At 41.4% G+C, this 22,889-nt stretch overlaps 2 protein-coding genes across 2 annotated transcripts in view; one reads left to right on the top strand and one right to left on the bottom strand.

The window, feature by feature from the left end:
- The first annotated feature begins 381 nt into the window (after positions 1–381).
- MFSD4B (major facilitator superfamily domain containing 4B) lies at positions 382–17,962 on the top strand. Its single transcript, XM_067293847.1, has 4 exons — positions 382–612; positions 1,125–1,293; positions 10,069–10,185; positions 12,725–17,962. The coding sequence occupies exons 1-4, from the start codon at positions 394–396 to the stop codon at positions 13,957–13,959; spliced, it is 1,740 nt and encodes a 579-aa protein (XP_067149948.1). The 5' UTR covers positions 382–393; the 3' UTR covers positions 13,960–17,962.
- Positions 17,963–18,270: 308 nt separating this feature from the next.
- REV3L (REV3 like, DNA directed polymerase zeta catalytic subunit) overlaps positions 18,271–22,889 on the bottom strand; it is a 123,073-nt gene continuing 118,454 nt past the window's right edge. Inside the window, exons 31-32 of the mRNA XM_067293846.1 lie at positions 21,931–22,140; positions 18,271–19,422 (exon numbers count right to left, since the gene is read on the bottom strand). Coding sequence (XP_067149947.1) covers positions 19,282–19,422; positions 21,931–22,140 — 351 coding nt within the window. The 3' untranslated portion in view covers positions 18,271–19,281. The remainder of the gene's footprint in view (positions 19,423–21,930; positions 22,141–22,889) is intronic.

The raw sequence follows: 22,889 nt of genomic DNA, 5'->3' as shown, positions 1-22,889 counted from the left end.
GAGGGGGGAAGCTCTTGAGGAATCGCCGCTAAATATAAAGCGGATGTTGCAGGCGTTTTCTTGCTAAGCTCTCACAGAGCCAGACGTGAAGGCGCGAGCGTGAAGTTAACGGCCACCTTTGTTCAAACCACCGCATACGCCGCCACTTTCTGCACGAGGCCGCGGCCCGTCTCCGCGGTGACGGGGGCGGGGCCGAGCGGGGCCTCCCGCGCGCACGCGCCGTAGGCCCCTCCCCGCCCTCGCCCAACCCAGGGCGCTGGGGGAGCCCTTGTGCAGCAAAGCACGCCGGGAACTGTAGTCTTCCCCCGCCCGTGCCATGATGCGGGGGGGCGGGGCTAGCGGTTCCGGGTTCCCTCGCGGGCCGGAGCGGCCGTCGCCGCGGCGGGAGGAGCCATGGCCGGCGCCGAGCGGAAGAAGCACGTTCGGTTCGCCGGCCCGGGGGAGGCGGGCGCTGCTCCGGGGCCGGCGGCGCCGCGCCTCCTCAACGCCCCCGACGCGTCGCGCGCGGAGGTGGCCGTGGTCGGCGGCAGCTGGCGCAGCGGTCGCGGCAGGGAAGGAGCAGCCCTGCGGTGGTGCATCTCCGGGGCGCTGTGCGCCGCCTTCCTGGGGCTGGTGAGCGCGGCGGGCGGCGGGAGGGGAGCGCTCCTTGGCGCCGCGAGCTCGCCGCCCCTGCGCCCTCCCTCCGGCCGGGGAGGGCCCCGGGCCGGCTGCCACCCGGCGCTTCCTCGCCCGGTCTCCGCCGCCGGTTGCCCCCCGCCTTGCCTGTGACGCTCGCCGCTCCGGTTTGTCCCTCGAGCGCTCGGCCCGCCCCTCGGTCCGGCGGGCGGCCGCGCCCGGCCGTTTAACTGCTAATGCGGCGCCCGCCGGGCTCCCTTGGCCGCTGCTGGGCCGGGCCGTTTAACTGCCGCGCGCGTCTCCCGCGGCGGTGGCGGCCGGCCGTTTAACCGCCGCTGCGGTGCGAGCCGGCAGCGCCGCCCCCCCGGGGGCTGCCTCAGCCCGGCTGCGGGGCCGCCGCCGGGCCCCCAGAGCCCAAGCGCTCGCACGTTATTTGTAGACAGGACCGAGAAAGCTTCCGGCTGCTTAAACATCACGCGCGAAATAAACCCCTTTACAATGTTTTCCAGGGTATGAGTATTGCTGTCCTCGGACCTACCTTTCAAAATTTGGCCGACAACGTGAATAAAAACGTCAGTGACATTTACTATATTTTCGTGGGTCGCTCGCTGGGCTACCTTGGCGGGTCAGTGCTTGGAGGGGTTCTCTTTGACTGCATGAACGCACATCTTCTCTTAGGTAAGTGTGTGGAAAAGAATAGATGTCTCTGAATACACGCTTTGCCCCCTTCCCCCATGAATCTTGATGTATTTTAAAGCACTGTTTTAAATTATGCTGCAGCGATTTGATGGTATGATCACTGGCTATGAAACATTATTTGATGGGAAACTTTTACCTGCTGTTAAAGAATTCTAGACAGTTAATTCTAGACAGTTTCGGTCCAATATTCTTTAACAGTCCTCCCTTTGTTTTTACTAAGCATTCTTGCTAATATATTAAACAGAGTTTCCAAAGTCTTTTGAGGCATACTAATATTCTCCATAATTTTATGTACAATATGACTGTAAATAATAGGCGTAACAAGGTTAAACTTAACACAACTACTACTGGGTGCAACATGGGATTATAAATCCCTGTTGCAGTTGGTGACCATCCCAAGAGAGTTTCCCACCAATGATGTTCTCTGTTCTTTATTACCCTTTCGAGTACATGATGTATTTCTTTTGTATCATGGTGGACAGTAATTAGAATTTTTTGTCTGTTATTCTGTATATGTTTTAACAATTGATATAAATCATCATATTGTAGTGTTTCTTTACCAAAGTAAGATTCATTCCAATGGGATTAGGCAATAAATCTTGACTTAATGCATAATTTGATTGTAACAATTGATAAGACGTAACAGGAGCTGAATAATTAAAATCGCATTCAATAATTGTAGTGAAGTTAAAAACACAAACATTTGAGTGATTACTGGTATCTACAGTAATGCTATCTGCTGATATAAAATCACAAAGGATTCTCATACAAACACATCCTTTTGCAATATATACAAGTACAGTTTCAGGGGTTTCATAGGGATGTATTTCAAAATGACAAACATTTTGTTCAGTGTCAAGACAAACATCTTGAACTTTGATAGTGTTACTCTCACAAATAAATCCTTCTTGTTCTCGTACAATGCATGTGTTAACATCTACAGTTTGCCATTTGTTTCCATTTCATTGGGCCCATACTCTATGTTCTAATGGATATAGTTCCATTTAGGTTCTAACTTGGATTTTCCTGAAAATACTTTAATTAAACTTCATCCCCAGGTTGTATATCGTGCACTTGTATTTCAGGCGGTGTGGATTAATACCATTGAGAATATTTTTTAAGATTTTTAAACCTATTTTGCATACCTAGGACATACTGGGTCAGCTGTTCATCCCCATCCAACAGGCTGGTCTTAGCTGGGATATAAGTCCCTGGTATGGCTAAATGTCTCCCGAAGATAATTTCTGCTGGTGTTAGTCCTATGGGTTGTCGCGGAGCATTTCAAACATCCCATAGAGCTAGGTTCAGTGCTTCTGGCCATTTTAGACTAGTGTGTGTGCATATTCTTCTTATCTTTTCTTTTAATGTTCTGTTCATTCTCTCCACCTGTCCTGAAGACTGTGGGTGATAAGGGGTATGTAGGTTCCTTTCTATTCCTGATGATTTATATAGTTGATCAATTATGTTTGCTGTAAAATGGGCACCCCTGTCTGACTCAATTGATTCTGGAACCCCATACCCGGGTATAATTTCTTTTAGTAAGGCTTTTGCTACCCCTCCTGAGTCGGCCTTCCTTGTTGGGAAAGCTGCTACCCAGCCTGATAACTGATCTACTATCACTAACAAGTGTTTGTACCCATTGACGGACGGCATATCCGTGTAATCTATTTGTAGCCTTTGAAAAGGGAAGTAAGCCCACGGTCGTTCCCCTAATTCTGAGCTTGGTTTGCTACTTGAGAACTTTTGGCAGGTCGGGCAGCTGTTGGTTATTCTTTTTGCAGCAGTGTAAATTCCTGAAGCTGCCCATACTTTTTGTTCCTGGTTAGCCACCGCCTCTGCTCCCCCATGAGCTTTATCGTGAAACCACCTAGCCACAGTAATTACTTTTTTTTTTTTTTTTGGTAACATTGGTTTTCCTCCAGTTGTCCATATTCCATCGTCATCTTGTTTTGCTTCCCACTTTTCCCACTGTTTCTTCTCTTCTGCTGAGCAGTCCTTTTCATACATGGTTTTGGGGTCTGTTAAATTTGGCCATTCGTTCTGGTTCCCCATTGGAATTGCAACCATACATTCCTTCAGAGGTTGTCGGCCTGCAGCCTTTGTGGTGGCATCAGCTAAAGCATTCCCTTTACTAATTTCTGTGGTGTCCTTAGTATGGACTGGGCAGTGTATTACAGCAGTGTTCTTGGGAAGTTCAAGCGCCTTTAACAATTCTTGCGCTTCTTGTCTGTTAGCAATCATTTTCCCAGCAGATGTAAAAAAGTCCTCTTTCCTTCCACAGCATTCCTGTGGAATGCTTCCATCCCCTTATGTTCATGTACATACAAATTGAAGGGTTTTGTATAATCTGGGAGCCCGAGAGCAGGTGCAGATGCCAAAGCTCCTTTTAGGGTTTTAAAAGCTTGTTCTCTCTGGGGGCCCCATGCAACGGTTTCTGCCTCTTCGTTCCTTGTTGCCTTTGTCGGGGGGTTTTGTTAATTCTCCCAGTCTACGGATCCATGGTCTGCAAACTCCCACAGCTCCAAGGAATCCTTGTAACTGTTTCTTTGTTATTGGAGGGGGGAGTTTTATTATAGCATTTACTCTTTCTGGGTCTACTAGTCGTTGCCCTTCTCTCAAAATGAATCCTAAGCATTTTACTTCCTTTTGACACAGCTGGAGTTTAGACAGAGATGCACGGTGACCTTTTTCTGCTAAAGCAGTACATAGATGCACAGTGTCTATTGTACAGGCATTTTCATCCCTACTTGTTATCAGCAAATCATCTGCATATTGCATGAGAGCTGATTTACCTGGTAATTCTACATTTTTTAAATCATTTCCTAATATTTGTGAGAAAATTGTAGGAAACCCTGTGAACCCTTGGGGAAGGCATGTCCACATTAATTGTTGTCCTTTCCGTGTAAAGGCGAATAAGGGTTGACTACTTTCATCAAGTGAGATACTAAAGAAAGCAGCAGTTAGATCAATTACAGTAAAACATTTTGCCCAATGTGGTATTTGTAAAAGTACTGTGGAAGGATCAGGCACCACTGGGTGAGGAGTCACCACATGGTGATTAATTGCCCGCAAATCTTGTACAAAGCGGTATTCTGGATCTCCATCTTTGTCTAGTTTGTTCTTTTTTACAGGGAGTATGGGAGTATTATATGGCAAAATGCATACTTTTAGACAGATATCTGACCCAAGGGGTTCTATCTGCTTTTGTATGCTTTTTTTGGCTCCTTGGGGAATAGGATACTGTTTTATAGCTGGTGGTGCTCCTCCCTTTGTTTTTATGAGTACGGATTGAGCTGAGACTAACAATACAACATCAGTATCAGTTTTACTCCATAGCTTTGTTGGCACAGATTTTAATGCTTTTGGTACTTTTACTCTGGGGTTTGGGCTTTCAGTGATTACACTCATTCCCATAATTATTAGATCCATTCCTTCAGGTGATAAGCGTAATTCTACATCTAGGGCTTGCAAAAGATCTCTTCCTAGCAAATGTGTTGGAGATTCTTCAGCTAATACACTTTTGTTCCCTATTGTTACCAACAGAGGTTTACTTAACCTCTTTTCCCCTCCTCCTGTGACTCCATGTATTAGAACCTTATCTTTAGTTTTGGATCCTTTTGGGGTAAAATTTAAAAGAGATAACATGGCTTCTGTATCTACTGAAAATTCAACCTCTTGGCCTTCCACTTTGCCCACTATATGTCCTTTCTGGTCTGAAGGAATTCCCCACATACAAAAAAATTCCCGACCCTACTGCCTCCTCAAGATCGTCAGGGCTCCCTTCCTCCTGTCATTGTGAGTGGTCATCTCCTCGGACTAACTCTTCGCATTGGTAGTTCCCTTCTCTAGTCAGATCTCGCAGCCAAAGGGGACATTCCTGCTGTAGATGTCCTAAATCCCCACAATAATAACACTCTCTCCCTTCGCTTCCCCCTGTCCTTCTTCCTTTGTTTCCTGGCCTCGGCCTGAACCCCGGGCTTGACCTTCCTCTTCCTTGACCCCTAGCTTTCACTTGCAAGTTTCTTGCTAAAGCTGCTGCCAGCAGATTAGCTTCTTGTTCTTTTGCTCTTTCTTTCTTTTACTTGCTCAGCTTTCTGTTTTTTCTCTTGTACATCATATACAAATACTGCTACACTTAAAATCTTCTGTAAAGTCTCTCCTTGCCAATTTGGCATATGTTCTTTAAAATACTTTCGTATATCCGGGGCTGCTTGATCTATAAAAACACTAATTGCAAATGCATCATTGAAGTTCTGTGGGGTCATTCCCCCATATTTTAGCAGGACTTGCCGAAGCTGTCCCCAGAAGTCACTGGGGTGTTCATCTAGTCACTGTCTACATTCTTGTACTTTAGTCCAATTTACTCCTAAATTGCTGCATGCCCTAATTGCTTCTATTAAATTTTGAAGTCCTGTTTGGCACGTGGCTCTATCTATCTCCTGCATTATTATAATCCGGATTTGGATCATTTGCTGGTCAGGGGTTTCTGTTTCCCCTCACTTGTGCTAGTTCTGCATCTTTATTGATTATTTTATCCCGTTCATCTGGTTGCAATAATTCTCTCAAAAGAATTTGGGTATCTCCCCAACTCGGGTTATACCCTGTACATATGTTGGAAAATAATTGAGCACATTGCTCAACATCCTCCCTTAACCTTGGCATTTTGCTTCCCCACAAGGCTAAATTGCTAGGATTCCCAGGTTGATCAGTAAATACCATGTAATACAGCAGGAGGGGGATTGGCTCCGCTCATTCCCCCTTGCTGTAAAGCAGCAGGATTAGGCAACACGTTAGAGACCATAGGATAGATTCCAGCAGCTGGTAAAGTAGAGGTAGATGGTAAAGGAGGAGAAGGAACAGCAGATAGATCATCAGGCATATAAGGCAGGGCAGATAGGGGGTATTAGCATCTGCTAGCGCTAGCGTCACCTTTGGCAGGGTCTCTCTCTCTTTCTCTGGGAACTGCGCTCACACCATCCGAGTCTTTGACCACTAGGACTGCTGTCCCTTTGCAGTGGGTGGCTTTATCAGCTGACGGGTGCCCCCTTCGGTTCCCAGGTTACATGCACTCACACTAGTCACGATACCTGGTACCCCTTACAGTGCGCTTTGTTGCGAATGGCCAATCCTCCTGACATAATGTAACTGCGTGCTTTTTTGACAAGACAACTGTACCATTGATCTTTTTCCAATTTTCCAGTACCTTGGCTAAGAGCGCCCCCTTCTTTATGCCAGGTACATTTCCTGTCGTTTATAGTCTATGTGTGCCTTATGCTGGTCAGGCTGCGTCCCCTTTGAAAAAGCTGCAGCAGGGGAGAGACTCCAACTCACCCCTATATTTTCTACTGAGAGGAACTCGAACCCCCTCTAAAGCTTTCACTGAATCTGCTCAGGCAATTTTAACACTTGCCCTTCCGCAGGCTTCCTCCTGCTCCAGAGGTCCCAGATGAACTCACCTGCTGCCAGCAGTTGGATGTTTGGAGGCGAGAAGATCCGGTGGTGGTGGCCTAGGGTCCCATCTGGGGTGCCAAACTGTTAAAGAAGTTTCTTGACCCTAGGTTTCCCGAAGCAGAGTTTCAGACACAGTGTCACAAACTGATTTACTGTAAGTGGTACAGCAGCAAATAACAGCTTGAGCTGGGTGCCTCTGGAGAGGGACCCCATTTGAACAAATCCCTGGGTAATTACACCCTTCCTGTCTAGTATCCATCCCATAGTTCAGAAATCAATCATAATAGTAGAGTTTAGGGTCTTCTAGCTCCCAGTTGGTCCTTTCTGTAGTTTCCAGGTGTATTCTTTACTACTTATCGCACTTCTGCATGTTTATCGATGGCTCTTTTACTCCCTTATCTTGTCCCTGGGAACCAGTCTTTGTGGTTACTTCTTTCTTGCTTAGTCATCTGGCTCTTCTACTCCCTTATCTTGTCCCCTGGGATCAGTCTTGTGGTCCCTTTGTTTCTTTCTTCTGTGTCCTAGGTTAAAGTCCATCTCCCTGCTGGTGCTCATTAATGCTAAACTGCTTATTTCTCTCTACAGTCATCCTCCCCTCCTTATCTCTCCGGCTTGAACCGGCTCTGGGGCCTTCTAGGTAAAAGTTCAACATATCTAGGGGAAAGTCCACAGCTTGTGGCCTAAGGGCTTCAGCAAATTTAGCTACTAACGCTAACTTAACGCTAATTTGCTAAGCCAGTTATGCTAAGCGATTAATTCTAGACAGCTTCAGTCCAATATTCTTTAACATCCGCATGCAGCTGAAAGCTACTGCAGTCATGCTGAGGTACTGTTCTGCACGGAAAACTGTACTGTAAAACTCTTCTTTGTTAAAGCTCAGCAGAAGTGTTCACCTTTGTGTACCTGGCAAAAGCAGAGAGATTCTGATTGAATTTAATTAGGACTCATTTAAAGTGAAAGATTTTAAAAATTATTTGTGATCTTGAGAGCTTGCTGCTCCATTGCTGCCTAGCCATGCAAATATTTATAGGAAACATGGTTTATGATCTTAATGTTTTTCTGGCCACATGTAACGTGGTTATTTTAAAATAACCATGTAATGTAAGTTATTTTTTTCCTGTACAAGCATAGGACTGTCCCAGTTCTGGTGAAGCTGGGCTACTGAGCAGTTAAATTGCTGACTGCCACACTTACAATCCAGAAACTAAATGCTCGTTTCGGAGTCACATTAAGAGGCTTTTTCAGGAAGAGATTCTCAGAACACACCTGAAATTCTGGAAGCCCATCTTTTTCCTTTCAGGGGCAGCATTGGCAACCAGTTTCTTTTAAAATATACCTAATAATGGCAGCACGTCCATTTGTGCCGTAAGTTAGCGGTTGAAGAAGATACTGGGATTCTTCCTATTCCTTCTCCTCCTATATCTTTCCTTGGGGAGATTCAAACATAACTCTGCCTCCCTTAAGGACAGTGCTGTAATCGCAAGATTGGTTTGGAGAATATGGGAAGGTTCATTTTTCATTGCTAGCATTTGAACTTAAATCTCTTCTTACCCTATATGCCTACGTTCTGTTATCATGAACAATCATGTCATGTAATGTCTGTCTCTTCTTTTCCTCTTCTTGTCTTCCCCTCCTTTGGTCAGTTCCTCTTGTTCTCGTTCTAAGATGTCCTTCAGCTTTATTTGTTCTCCCACCTGTTTTTTATTCCCCTGCTCCAGAACACCTATAAAGAATGTTCCCTTTAGCTTTCTGGTCTTTTTTGCACATCTGACATGGTCAGAATTGTCTGTCTCTGACATTTGAGATTTTACCTTGAATAATGACATTAATTCATCTGTGGAAATGAGTATTAACATGAAGTAGTTCAGTATTTTCTTAATCTGTCACATAGGATAGCTCTTTGTCAACAATGCTTGCAGAGTGTATTCCATCTTCTCAGGCGCTTCCAATTTGGTAGCACTTACATGAAAAATACAGTCTGAACTACTGAATCTTCTCCTATTTCTATACCTGAGGGCTGCTTATAAGGGATGCTCTTGCTCATGTGGTTAACATACCTCCCACCTTTTCTCTGTACAGTAGCAGAGTTTCAACAGTTGAAGAGTTGAAAACATAATCTTTCTTTGTCAGGAAGTTTATAAGTACCGATCTTCAGGTGAAGATCTGAAGTGGACACCTGGGAACTTACTGTGAAGTTATTTTTCAGCTCTGTGTGAGGCATCTGAGAAGCTGGATTTAGTGCACCCCATCCTTAGCTTTTCGCCTTGCAGTTCAGTATGCTAGCCGTTAAAATTGTTTTGAGGCATGTGTTTCAAGTATCTCACTAGGGTTCTAGGGTGCTGGGTTGCTTTTTGGGGGGGGGGGGGGAGGGAGATTAGCCTAAATTCTTAATTGCATCTATCTCTATTGATTTTTAGTATCTGCCAGAATTACGATTAAGCATTGATCTGAAAAATAATAGTCTAAACTAATACAAGCTTTCTAAAAATCTAACACTATATATTCAAGATATTACTTGTAGAATATTTTAACTGAAGGTGATCATAAACATAGAAGTTAACTGTTGAACTTCTTCCCAAATTTTTAATAATAATTTCCATCAGCTCTAAAATCTTTTTCAAATTGATATATTGTCTATTTAGTGAATAAAGCAAAACAAATACAGTCAATCAATTTCAGCTCACGTTATGGTCTGAAATACTGTAGTTATGTCTCTTGATAATCTAGAATTCATTTGGAATATGTCCCTCATGTGGGAACGGAATATCAAGGAAAACTAACATTTTTATATAGAGGTTGCTTATTGACCAAGGGGCAGTCACTTTAGAGGATTTTAAGAGTTTAATAATTTGGCTTCCTTTTAAATGGAGTCAAATTTAATGCTTTGCAGTTCTCAGAAGAAAAATTTTATATTGTTCAAAAACACTTTTATCTTCTTTTGTGATAAAGTATCTAAATCAGAATGTTGTACGGGATGTTATTCTACTTGCAAATAAAGCTTTAGCAAAATAGTGCAGTTTCATAAAGTATTTATGTTTCGATAAAACTAATTTTCCAAGTAAAAAATGGTTCTGTTGTGTGTGTGTATATGTGTGTATATATTTCTTTTTTTTCCTGACTGCTTCTGCTGATAATTAATTAAGGTAGTTGGGTTACATCACCTAGTAGGATCATCTGCAACTTTAAGAATTACTAATGTATTTTTGTATTTTGTGGTTTACTGTATGTTTTGTATTTAAAATGGAAGCTGTAATATAAGGTGTGTGTGGTTTTTTTGTTTGTTTTTATTTTTTATTTTTATAGCATTATCCATGCTTGCAACAACGATTGGTCTTTATGGCATACCTTGGTGTAAGAAATCCCTGCTGTTAACTGTCTTGATGTCAGTTATTGGAAGTTCCATGGGAATTCTAGACACAGGTAAGTGACCTTTCAATCCATTAGTTCCTTCAGTGAACTGAGTGAAAACTTACCAATAACAATTTTGGTGAGCTTGAAGTATTTCATTTGGCACATCTTGAACTAAAAGAGGGGAGCTGTTGTATCTGGCCAGGATTCTTGGTGGTTTATTCTGCTCCTGAGACTTCCAGAGTCTGTGTCTCTGTAACAGACCTACTTGGTTTTGGGGCTTGGGGCAAGCTGGCTTGGGAAGCTGGGTATCTCTTGGCTTCCTGTAGAAGACCAATATGCACTTCAGGAGGCAGTTATAGGCTTAAGGGAAGTGCCATGTGCTGATGGCTCTTAAAACAGTGTTTTCTTAGAATTACGCATCTATAAGAAGCTAGCTGTTCCTGTTCATTAGTGCTAGATGGAACAGTTTGTCCTGAGCAAGCCCTGATGTTTGAGAGAGGAAGATGCTCACAGCTGCTGTATCGGAGAGTTGGCTACTTCAACCTGGCCAGGCAGCATTTTGAGATTCACACCAGACGTTTACTGCTATAGCTCACTGACAGCACATATCATTGATCTCTTTGAATTAAGGGTGCTGGATGCCTTTGGCCAGCATCACTTAAGTGTTTGGGAGTCCAAATTTATTCTGTGACCCCAAATTGCATGTGCACACTGCTGGAGACAGCCCCGATAAAACACCTTTCTTCAAAACCTGTTCAAAACCAATTTCTTAGTAGAGGCTCCTTATTGGAGGAACATGTACTGATGCAGATATGAAGCAAATGTCATATAGGTGCAGTCAGGAAGGTCAATTATATTAGAGGTACAAAAAATTCTCATACAAATTAGGTTAGTTCATGGGGTATGGCTTAGGAAAGGTGAGTTAGTGGTAGGGCTGTAGCAGGCAGTTTGGGTCAGGAGGCAAGGCCATGGCAAGAGACATAAGCATGAATAGGAGATGCCTGGGCAACACTGGTATGCTTGCAGATGGAGGTCAGGATACAATCAAAAATAGGCTGGTGATGGACTGTCCTGAATTTTGAGTAGGAGGTGGTGGTAAAGTTGCAACAAGAAGCCAGTCCCTTGGCATCCTTCCTGTGCTGTGCCAGCAGTGTGCCAACTTTTCTGGCTTGCTGAGGAAGCCTGTGTTTACTTACTAGTGAATATGATAGTTCTGTATCTGGCTGACCTGCTCTGGGGAAGGCTTATTTCTGAGTAATAATTGGCTAATGTACTGGCCTTCCCATCCAAACACCTGTGAAAGAAGCCAAGCCAGGGATTTGTTTCAGTGGCTTGGCTGATAGGCAACACAGTGGAATGATGGCTTTGCATGTGAACTGTCTGTCATAATTCTGTGGTGTTTGAGAGAGCTCTGTAACATTAAAGAGAGCATGACATCGGATCCAGTAGTGAAAAAGATGGTTTGCCATGGCACAGATTATGCTAAATAACCTGAATGCAGAGGCGTATTTGCTGCCCCTGGTAGGATCATATATATGGTACTTGGTTTAAAAATTCTTTATATGGGAAAATCCTGTGGGTTTATTGTAAAAATTCTTTGAGTGGGTTCTGCCTGAAAGCCAGACCTTTTGGACAGGGATACTTCCCAGCCTAAGCAACAGTAGTGGGAGAAGCTAAAGGCAAGGCAGCAGAATGGAAATGAATTAATCTGGAAGAACATTAGTGATGAGTGACAAGGGTTGCTGTACTGTAGCACAGGAATTTGATTACTGTTCTTATTTTCCCACATTCCTCTTGAGCTATTTAAAAATGTCTCTCAGATCTTATTGTCTAGCATTGTTGTTGAGCTGAGGGTACTGTAGTTTGGCCTCTGCAGCAATATTATGGTACACCTTTCTGCTTCTGGAAATGCCACAAGTCATCTGAACGCAGCTGGGGTAGTCCCTGCCCATCGGAATCAAGTGATTCTTGATGTTTCCTTGGATGTTGTTTAATGAGAGCTCTGATTCTTAGGATTCTGCATTGTTGTTTTGAACTGATAGAAATGAGAAGCAGTTAGATTTGCTGTTTCGAAAAAAGGCTGAGAAATGCTACAAATTACAGGTGAGTGCGACTGATGATCTGGGAAGACAGTAGTAGTGTTACTGGAGACTGCTGGATGTGCTGAAGAATCTTCAGTTTAAACCCTCTGGAAGAGGAAAGAGAGCTGGGGAATGGCTGGCCAAGCCAGCTACGGCTATACTGGGGCATAAACAGATAAATTGTCAAACAGGATAATTAAGTACAGCCGTTGTTCCTGGACTGAGCTACTTTCTGGCTCTTTTATTTTGACTGCTGTGAATACCCTCCTAAAACTCAACTATGCATGCAGGTTTAAGGTGCTTACATGCAGAATTTTAGTTAACCGCAATTTTTGCACATTGTATTTGCTAAAGCTGGGATTATTGCAAATTAAATACATATAAACTGGGTCACAAAAGGTTGTGCTGGCAGACTGATTAGCAACATATTCAATTTGTGTGTTTTTTGTTGTTGTTTTTGGTTATTTTTTAAAGCAATATCTCGTTTCAGACTGAAATGAATGAATTCTCCTCTCTCCAATCTGCAGGTGGCAATATACTTGCATTGAATACATGGGGAACAGAAGCTGGACCACATATGCAGGCCTTACACTTCAGTTTTGCAGTAGGTGCGTTTGTGGCTCCAATTCTGGCCAAAATGGCATTGGGAGGCTCCGTATCTAAAGACCTTCCAGTAGATGAAAAGACAAACCAGTCTGTCTTGAAGTCTGTGCCAACAGCATCAACTACATCAGCACTGAAACACCATCTCAGTGCAGATTTTTTGTGGTCCTATGTTGTTATAGGGACGTGTCTTCTGTTTGTTTCTTTCTTCTTTTTTATTTTGTATTCAAGGAGCAGCTCAGCTCAAGACAAATCAAAGGCTTCTTTGCAAAAACATGTAACTGCCAAATACCACTATGCCCTTATTTTTCTCCTTTTCATATTCTTCTTCTGCTACGTGGGAGCAGAGGTCACTTATGGCTCTTACATATTTACTTATGCAAAGGTCTTTGCTGAGATGAAAGAAAATGAAGCGGCTGCTTTGAATTCTCTCTTCTGGGGCTCATTTGCTGCTTGCAGAGGAGTGGCAATATGTTGTGCTGCTTGCTTATACCCCGGTACTCTGATCGTGTTGAGTATCGCAGGCTCTGCTGTCTCCTCTTTGTGCCTGGCGTTCTTTGCGAAATACCCGGTTTCACTCTGGGCCGGAACGGCTGTATATGGAGCTTCAATGGCTACCATCTTTCCCAGTGGCATTTCCTGGATAGAACAGTACACTATCATACAAGGAAAATCTGCCTCTTTATTTGTGGTCGGTGCTGCTCTGGGTGAGATGTGTATTCCTGCAGTGGTTGGGTACCTTCAAGGGAAGTTTCACCATATTCCTGTGATTATGTATACTGCATTGGGAGCTTCTGCAATGACAGTGATACTGTTTCCTGTGATGTACAAATTAGCCAGCTCTCCTGGTGAGAATGATTTGAAAGACATGAGTGAGAGTGAAGACCGGAAAGCTTTGTTGTCAAGCTCTGGACTTAACGAAGATGAAGAGGATGAGGAGGATGCAGGTGAATGGAATGAAGCAGACTTTGAGGTAATAGAAATGAATGATACACTGAGAAACTCTGTGATAGAGACCTCCCGTAAGATACCAGGAGACTCTCCAGCCAAAGTCTCTCTCCAGCCACATTCAGATGATGTATTGGGTGGTTCTCTAGTGGTTGCTGGTAGCTCCCCTGGCATAAAAAATGTGAATGTTGACCGGGAGAAGAATGACTGAAGTTTAAAAACAAAAAAACAAAAAAACCCCAACCCCCCCCCCGACTTTTTCTAAAAGGGAAAAGCAATTGAATTGTAGCTGTTCTTGTAAAGTGGTTCAAGAATCTTTTTACAGTGGTGCAGAATTATGTGTTTCCACTTCTGTTTATCCAGTCCTTTCTCCTCTTTCATTTCCAGTCTGCAGCTATGTCTTGGAGTGGGAAAGTCCATGGTGAAGTGGTTGGGGTAATATGTGATTAAAATTTATAGATGATACTGAAAATGTTAAAATGTAAGAGATGTTTTCTAAATGGGAGGCATGCATTTAAGTAAGTGATGCTGTAATATGAGCTAACTTGGAAAAAAGGGGACTGTTCAGACCACTTGCTTTTTTGGGTGTGGATGAAGTGTGCAGTTCTGAGGTGCTTGGTCATAAAATGTTCTCATCAGAAATGAGAAAAATCTATTATCTGTGATTCTGAACTTTCTTACCTCATGGGAGAAGAATGTTCCTACTGCACTGAAAGTTTGTGTGTGATATACATAGACCAGGAAATGAGGTTAAATGCCAGGTGATGTCCAGTGGCTGTAAACTGGATATCCTGCTGGCAGACTGTAGAATTTCTGGTTCTGTTACAAAGACAAAAAGTATTAAGGATTAATTCTTAAGAGTAGAACCCTGCTTCTGCATCATTTAAAAGCAGTGTATGGGAAGGGGGACAAAATTGGTCATATTAGTCTGCTATAATGCTCAAATCTGATTTACTGGTTAACCAGTGATAACAAATCTAACTAGTCTAAAGTATTTGTGATTGATTGTCTTAATTACTGCACTATCACTGAAATCACCAAATGTATTAAGATGGTAAAATTATATATAAATAGATAACAATCTATGATATTGACCTAGGAACTTAGTATTTTTAAGCAAATTGCTCAAATTAAAATTACAACTTTTCGGGCTTCCTGTGCTAAGACTTTCATATAGGGATGCGTTAAAATGAAAATTTGAAAATGAGAGAGAACTCTTGACGAGACAATCCTTTCAGCCCGCACTGTACCTTGTCGTGTCCTGTACGACGTGGATTGGTGCCATTTGCTTTTTGTTTCTTTGGAGAATGACTTACAGGCAGATTCTTCCCAAAGGAGAAGCAGTGGTTTATATTTGTGGTTTGATTGCTACTAGCCAGGAGGAACGCAGAAGGACCGATCATGTCAGTGAGCCCTCCCCAGTAAGAGTAAAAAAGAAACTGCTAATCGCAAAATCTGAATTTGAAATAAGTGTTGCAGTTTGTCTACTTGAAAACCAAAACTGTTAGGTTCGTATTCTTAAAGATGAGAATATGCTAATGTTTTGTTTTCTTCTTTGCACTTTTCTTAGTACTTTTCTTGCTAAAAGAGCTTTAATTTACTAACAAAATAGCTTTAAATGTAACAACACAGAATCTTAGCTGTTTAGTGTATTTTCAGGTCATGGGATTTTTTTTTTGTTCTCTATCTTGTCCTATGAGTGGTCAACCTAGAACATAATGACTTCTTGCTGTCTTCTGAGAAGTTAATAAGCAGGAATCAACTTGCAGTGAAAAGTTTCATACTTTTTTTTTTTTTTTTTTTTTTTTGCATCTTGCAATGTTGAAGGGCCTCCCTCTCTCTCTCTGCTGTTGGTATTTAAATGCCATCGTATATTTGCCTGTTTTTAATGGGTGTGTGCATGCATATGTGCACTTCTGTGGCATCTTTGCCAATGATGTCATGCATGACTCTGCACTTACTTAAAAACAGTTTTGTTTCACTTGCTACATAAGGGTTCTCTTTGCTTAAAGCAATGCTTTTAAATATCAAACCAAATCCTGTTTTAGCTACATTTAATCAACAGGAGTAAGTCTGTACAGACTTTTGTGTTGACTTAGTCTTCGATAATAATAAATGAAATGGCATGGCTGAGATGATAGATACTGTCTTAAATGAGTGTAGATTAAGACTGCCTTGCTTGAAGTTTTTCTTTTTCCCTTTTTTCCTCTTCCTCCACTTTGTAATATGCTTTATATTTAGAAACTAGGGAGTGTTCTCTGATGGTATGGACATATCCTGCTGGGGAGGGGAGAGGGGACGTGACAAGTGCTTCTACTCTGCTTTTATGGGATTTCCCTCTCCCCAAGGGATGTCACATATTGTCCTTTGGAAAAAAAACATGAGTTCAGTACAGGACAAACACAAAAAGATAGAGAAATGGTTCTGAGCCAGCTCTGCTGCTGTAATTACAATCCATATGCTTTATCTGAACAGAGAGAGAGGCCTAACAACAGGACACCAAGAATTTTCTAGTTCGAATATTTACCAAAAATACTTGTAAGGGCTTTGGCTGGATTTCTGTCTATCTAAAGTAGAAGGAACTGGAACTAGCAATTTCAAAGTAGAGCTATGGTGACTTCTTTTGTTGCAGAGACTCTTGAGTGATTTTTATAGTTCCCTTATACCTGAGATCATGTTGCCAAAAGAAAATTATCCACCTGGCAACCAGGAAGATTTTTTAAAAATCCCCAATTCCTACTCTACTTCTTTTGAATGAAATGCCCAGTGGGAATGTAGTGCAAGTAAGTATTCTCAGGGATAGCTAGGAAGTGTTACATAATCAAGTAGTAAAATGGGAAATGAAATTAAAAAGCCCTGTAGAGAAATGTGCTCTAACCTCCTTGAACATAATATACAGGAATGTGCTTATTTGTGTTTGCCTAATGTCTTCTCAACAAATATAAAAATACTGTGCAAAACAGACTTTACAGGTTGTATTAATTGATGCATGAGGCACTTACTTAAATTCATAACTGGAACATTACTATTCTTTTTCCTTAAAATCATGAGTAGTAGAAATGGAGCAACTGTCTGGCATGCTAAGGTAAGAGTTCTTCTCTTTTACAGCAATTAAAGGCGCTAAAAAATAGTGACAGGAAGACCCAGTAGAACTTGATTAGGTAAATCATCTTGAACAGCATTGTATGGAATTATATTTAAGGCTACTCAGAAGCTTTTGTCTGGATGACTTCTAAATTTTGAGTTGTCTTGGCCAGCGTGCTTGAAACTGTAATGTCTTAATCATTTCTGGCCTCAAACTGGAAATGGAATACATTTTTATCACTTGTTTTTCTTACCCTTAAAGCATGCTTTTAATGTCAAGGGGTTGTCCCTTAATGAAAATTATATATTTTAAACAATTTAAGACATTTCCAATGAAGAGTCTAGTTCATAGTTCTAGTTCATAGCAGTTAGACAGCCTTGATGTTCAAAGTAAGGCTGTAACTGCTAGAGTTACTGGATTTGGGTGTTCCTCAAGGCTTCTTTTAGAAAATGAATGTTAGTTTTAATGTTTAAATTTTGACAGTAAACTGTTTATTGGCATATACAGTTGCAGTGAGGACCTATTTACAGTGCCTTTTAAGTTAAAGATCCTCTATGAAACTTAAACACTTAGTTTAAACTAAGTGTTTAGGGTTGGAATTACTCGAGTAAACTTACCTTCCTATTGCCTTGATTATGCTAGAAAAACATCAATACAGAAAGTCATCTATGTGTTGAGGACGAGACTTGTGATCAATGGGGTAGATACCTGAATTCAGGTAAGATTCATGTTTTTGTCTATAAAAACAGGAATGGGTTTAACATGCCCATTTACTTGCCCATTTACTCAAGTGTTAAAGGTAACCTTTTACAGTTAAGTGTCATTTATTTATTTATTATCCCTGAAGCACTGCCAAATGCTGGACTGTACTACAAGCACTGAGGAGGCAGTCCTGGCATTTGCACTTTTATTCTATAAATGATCTTACAATGCTGGAATGCAGAAGTTGGCAACATTTGGTGCCTTGATGGTTTTTAATTACCTTGCATAAAGCTCATAGCAATTGGTGCATGTCCTATTGTATATTAATAGTTTTTATTCTGCTTGGTGTGGGTTTACATTGTACTGTATAATGTGAAATTTAATAGACTGACTTGTTTCTTGAATGTAATAAATTCTTAATTGGAAAAGGCGCTTCAGTTCCTTTTTCTAAATAAAGTTTTGTTCTATTTTTGAAGGCTATTCTGGATATCTCAATTTAACACTTACTGCTGCTTAGACTAATGATAGTAAAAATAACTCCTTTCTGTTCCATTTGGGGAGGCCTCCAAGAATTGATAACCTAGGTTTTAGACCATGAAGTGTATGCTGGAAGCTGAATTGCAAGTTCTTAAATCTTATTTGACCCATCTTGTTTATGCTACTAACTATTGGTGTGCCAAAGGAGGGAGACAAAGCCTGACTGCAAATGTGAGTGCAAAAAAAAAAAGTCATATAGATTTTTACCATATCATTTTATTCAACTTTAATATGGTTTCCATTATTAACTTCTAAAACAAAATGATTTCCAGTTTAGAAAACAATGCACTGACCACATAATTCCTTTTCCATTTTATACAGTTATACAAATATTCTAAATACACATTTTGTCAACATGGTGGCAAATAAGATTTAACTGTACAGTACATAAGGAAAGAAAATATTTTAAGCATATTTAGAAGCAATAGAAATGCCTATACAAAACAAGCAAAAATGGAATAAAATTTTATATTTAAAGTATTGCAACAGTCCCACAGGTTTGTAACAAAAAATGTCTTTGCACAGTTCCTCACAATGCCCCCATTAATAGCTAAAGCAAGACAGCAATTTTTAGAAAATAATGTTTCAAAATGCTACACATGATACTACTGTTTGCACAGTCTGATCAAAATAACAATCTACTTGGAATCAAGCAAAACTTAGAAGGAGATATACCAACCAACTTTAAAATTATCTGTATAAAAGTCATTGCACATTATTTTACTCAGTTGTTTGAAAAGTAAAAAAGTGTATTTACAAAATATTTCGCAGACAAAATTATAAAGTGAATGGATAATATATAAGTAACACGTCTTGATACTGACAGTCCAAGAACACACACTAATGGTTTTATCGTTTCAAGAGGTTTTCAGTGCTCCTTCCTCTGGGAAGTAAACTTGACTTCTACTTTGAAATGGATTTACAAGATGTTACACATAGCTATTTCAACATCAGCATTATAAAACAGTATGTTAGAAATGAGAAAGAAAAAAGGAATTTGTACATCTTAAAAAGTGAGCTATTCATAGATCAACAAATGCATTTTTTAATTTAGTTATGATAAATGTTCATTATTCTTCAGATAATAAACCCAACAGTTAGAATGGAAATCCTGGACTAGATGAGAATTGAAAAAGCACCATGCACAATCATCTTAGTGTGGTAAACACTGAGAAAAAATAGCACCTGGAATCCTGTAACACAGATCATTTAAAACTGGTCAAGTAGCTGGCGGAGATAGGGTGCCTTTGATAATTCTCTGCTTACTCTGGATAGCTTGAAAAGTACTGGGCAGTTCAGAGAGACGCACTGGATCTGTCGATCAAAGCAGCCTGTACAGTTCTTGCATATCTAGATCATATATTAAAAAAAAGCAAAATGTTATTTTTAACATAAATAAGGTTAACATAATTCAGTTATCATAAATAAGTCACAGAGGACTACTGCGTCCTTGAAGGTTTACCAACAGAAGAGGTGCAGCCCCACAGGCAGCCAGCCAAGCTTCTCCCTAGCCCAGAGGAACCCGGAGCAGCTCCCTTCTCCTCCGCTCCAGCCTCCCTCCTGCCAACGCCGGCGCCTGGCAGGCAGGCGTCACCTACCATGAACTGGGCAGAGAGCAATGGCTTGACTGCAGTCCTACCACTTACGTTCTACTCATGTGTGGTGGCACTTGGGGAAAAATGCTAAATAAATGAGTGGATTTAAATGGGACAGTTTTTACATTTATGATAAAATTGATCCTATATAAATGTTTCCTAGTGAAAAAAGGCATAATCCATTACTCTGCAGTTACTCTCCATGTAAGATAGAGACTTAATAAAAATGTTCCAATTTCAAGAAAAGCTTCAATTAGAGTTTGCACTTTCCTAGTCAAAGTTAATCAATCCCAAGACAGAAATGTATAGGCAAGCAGGTTACACTGGTTTTCTTGTTCATGAAACTACTTAGTATTGACTATCTACTTGAAAGTGCTTTTGATATGAGATACCTGACTGAAAAAAGTAACAGCAGGCACAGTTTCTCCAAATGTAGCTATATAGTCCAATTAGTTAACAGAAGTCCCTGCTTTGCTCTTTTATTTTTAATCTTTTCCAGTATCTGCTTGTCCCAACAGTTTTTCCAAGATCTCATAACCGTTTCCAACCACATTCCTGTTTTTTTGTAACACCCAAGTTTTGACCTCCCCTGCTGCACTCAGTTGTGCAGTTTCAACAACTCCAAGTCAAAATTGTATCAATGAATCCCCTAATTCCTTTAGAATTAATTCTGTTTTTCCTTGTTAGATTAATTGAGTACCAGCAAGCCTCAGCCAGAACTGTATCAGGATTAAACCACTGAAGAACTGAAATGCAAACTAACACTAGCTGTAGAGGAACAGCCACTGTCACTCAGACCTCACACACTGCACTGGTAACCTGCCCTCTGACCTGAAACTGTAACAACAGGAACAGGATTTAAATTGGATTTGTTCTAGATCTGTAATCACTAGAAGAACCTCAGAAATCACAGTCTGCCCTAGCTCTTTCTAAAGAGATTGTAGCTGGTTTAAATGCAATGGAACCAAACTATATAGTACTCGAGATGCTTTTTAAGTTCAATTTGTGTGTAGTGAGGAAGTCTATAGCCTTATTATAGGGCAAATAATCTTTAAGCCAAGCTTTGAATTACTGTATGATTCAGTGGCACTTAGCTGGCATATCAGTTTTCTGCTGGCTCTGGCATGTTTATAATTTAAGACAGCCAAGAATTTAAGCTATGAAGGATATATAGATCTTCACATGCTCTTACGCAGGGGCTGAGTAATCATATACTGACTAAAATTGGATGCCGGGCCTTGCTGATCTGTTGCATTTTGAAGAGACAAGAGAATGTTGTGATCAAAACCACTAATCCTTTCATGGCGCTGGACCAATCTGCCAGATTTTGCTAAATTCCAGAACAAAAACAATGTAGAAGGTTTAGAGCACCACAGGAAACTGCAGAGCATGCATCGCTTTTCTCTACTGCCATTTACAGTGGAGGTGAGAGCAAATATAATGAAATAGAGCAAGAAAATAAAGTCCAAATCTCAGTAATATAATATTTATGAATTGTGAATTATAGTGGTTTTCTAGCAACACAGCCCCATGGGAACATAGCTAATCAATGCCCAGACTACACGAACATTTATATTCCTGCAATTCAGGCAAGTCTTCAAAATGTTTCAGTGCTAGTGGTAAAATCAACTTTAACAAAAATACTTACTAATTATAAAATACTACAGCACAAAAGGTGAGGCTGTGCATATGCTTCTGCTAGGGGAGGCTTTGTGCCTTGCTTTAATATATTCACGAGCACAGCTGGCTACCCTGCTACCCTCTTAATTGACTTCTAGCTCAAGGGAAAAAAACAATTTGGAAAATTTCTATCAAGAGGAATTGGAACAAAAAACAATTAGTTTCCTGGGACAAACATGTTTTGCTACTACTAAACTAGAACATCATTACTTATTTTAATACAACAAAGGTGGAATTTTTCAATGCAGTTTTATAACTTCCCATCATTGTCATTATATAAAGGAACCTACAAAGCCTATAAGACACTTTTAAAGGAGAAAAAAAAAAAAAGAGAAAAGCTTCTTTTGTTGTGATTTTTTTCTCCCTTTGGTTTCAATGTTATGCAAAGCCAAGGTGGATAACAGCTGCTAGGCTGCCTTTAAGAGCAATACAGGTATGGGAAAAATGAATGAGTTATAACAAGTTTCACACCAGGACTGTGCTTCCTATTTCTGTTGAGGGTATTCAGTAACAGACTGCTTTGAAATTCCAGCCTCTCTCTGTATCCTCAGCTGACAGACATCTGCCAACGCTTTCATCATACCTTGACCAGCTGTTCTTGCTTATGCTCCAGCTCTCGGATTTCTTGGTTGAGAATCACTGCCACATGCTGTGGTTGGCTTCTGCATTTATTACAGATCCCATGCTGGGTCAGTTCATCACACACGGGACAGTGTAAGGTTGTGAAATACTGGGAGATTGTGCCTTTTCGGCCTTCCAGCTCACTGTGGGCAGCAGAAGCAGTTTTTTGAATCTGTTGAAAAAAAGAGGTGAGCAACTTTAAGAGAGCAGCTTGCTTTACTGCTAGATTACATAGCTGATTTTTTTAAAAGGAATATGAAAGGCTAAAATAGCCTGCAGGGCATGGGTTTATTCAGGAATCACTAATATGAATTGCATTGGTCTGAAGAGCACAGCGCTTGCCCTGACATGATGGGCTGAACTGAGCCCACCCACGGACTGCAACCTATTTCACAGTAAAGCTCACCAGGAGAGAGAAGCAACTGGAAGTCACATGCTGAAGTCCTGCCCTCATCTCACAAGCTCTGCTTCCTGCTGGTGTTATTTTGGTAGGTGCTGATCCACTTCACATCCCAAGATGCCCCTGGCTGCACCTCCCCAGCTGCCTCTGAATCCTGCCTCCCCTCCCAGAGTTTCCGTGGTCACAGAGCTGCCGCCCGTCGTTTTGCGGCTCCCCAATCTCCTGGGGCCAAGCTCCACGACTGCCCCCCACCCAGGGAGATTCTTCCTCCGCACTCACTTCAGGTCCTGCGTGATTTTTGTTTTATGCTGCTCCTTGCTCCCTGTCCCCCTGGCCTCCCATTCCAACACCCAGTCGCTGCACTCTGCACGGCCGCCTCGAAGCCCCCAGAAGTGCCCTGGCCTCACAAGCCAGGACTGTTTTTGCCTTATTCAAGCAGTTTGTTGGAGGTACTTAAAGTGACTGTTCACAGTGCAATCGGAAAGGTACAGGAAAGAAGCAGAATTGAAATAAATTGGGGC

Source organism: Apteryx mantelli, chromosome 3 (assembly GCF_036417845.1).
Source record: "Apteryx mantelli isolate bAptMan1 chromosome 3, bAptMan1.hap1, whole genome shotgun sequence".
In the NCBI taxonomy this organism is placed as follows: Eukaryota; Metazoa; Chordata; class Aves; order Apterygiformes; family Apterygidae; genus Apteryx; species Apteryx mantelli.
This window is presented reverse-complemented; position numbering and strand designations above follow the sequence as displayed.

What these genes read in the sequence shown, in the direction of transcription:
- MFSD4B (XM_067293847.1), top strand. Translation starts at nt 394, where the DNA reads ATGGCCGGCGCCGAGCGGAAGAAGCACGTTCGGTTCGCCGGCCCGGGG. An exon ending in GCGCCGCCTTCCTGGGGCTG is followed by an intron (nt 613 to 1,124) that starts GTGAGCGCGGCG and finishes AATGTTTTCCAG; the next exon opens with GGTATGAGTATTGCTGTCCT. An exon ending in CATGGGAATTCTAGACACAG is followed by an intron (nt 10,186 to 12,724) that starts GTAAGTGACCTT and finishes TCCAATCTGCAG; the next exon opens with GTGGCAATATACTTGCATTG.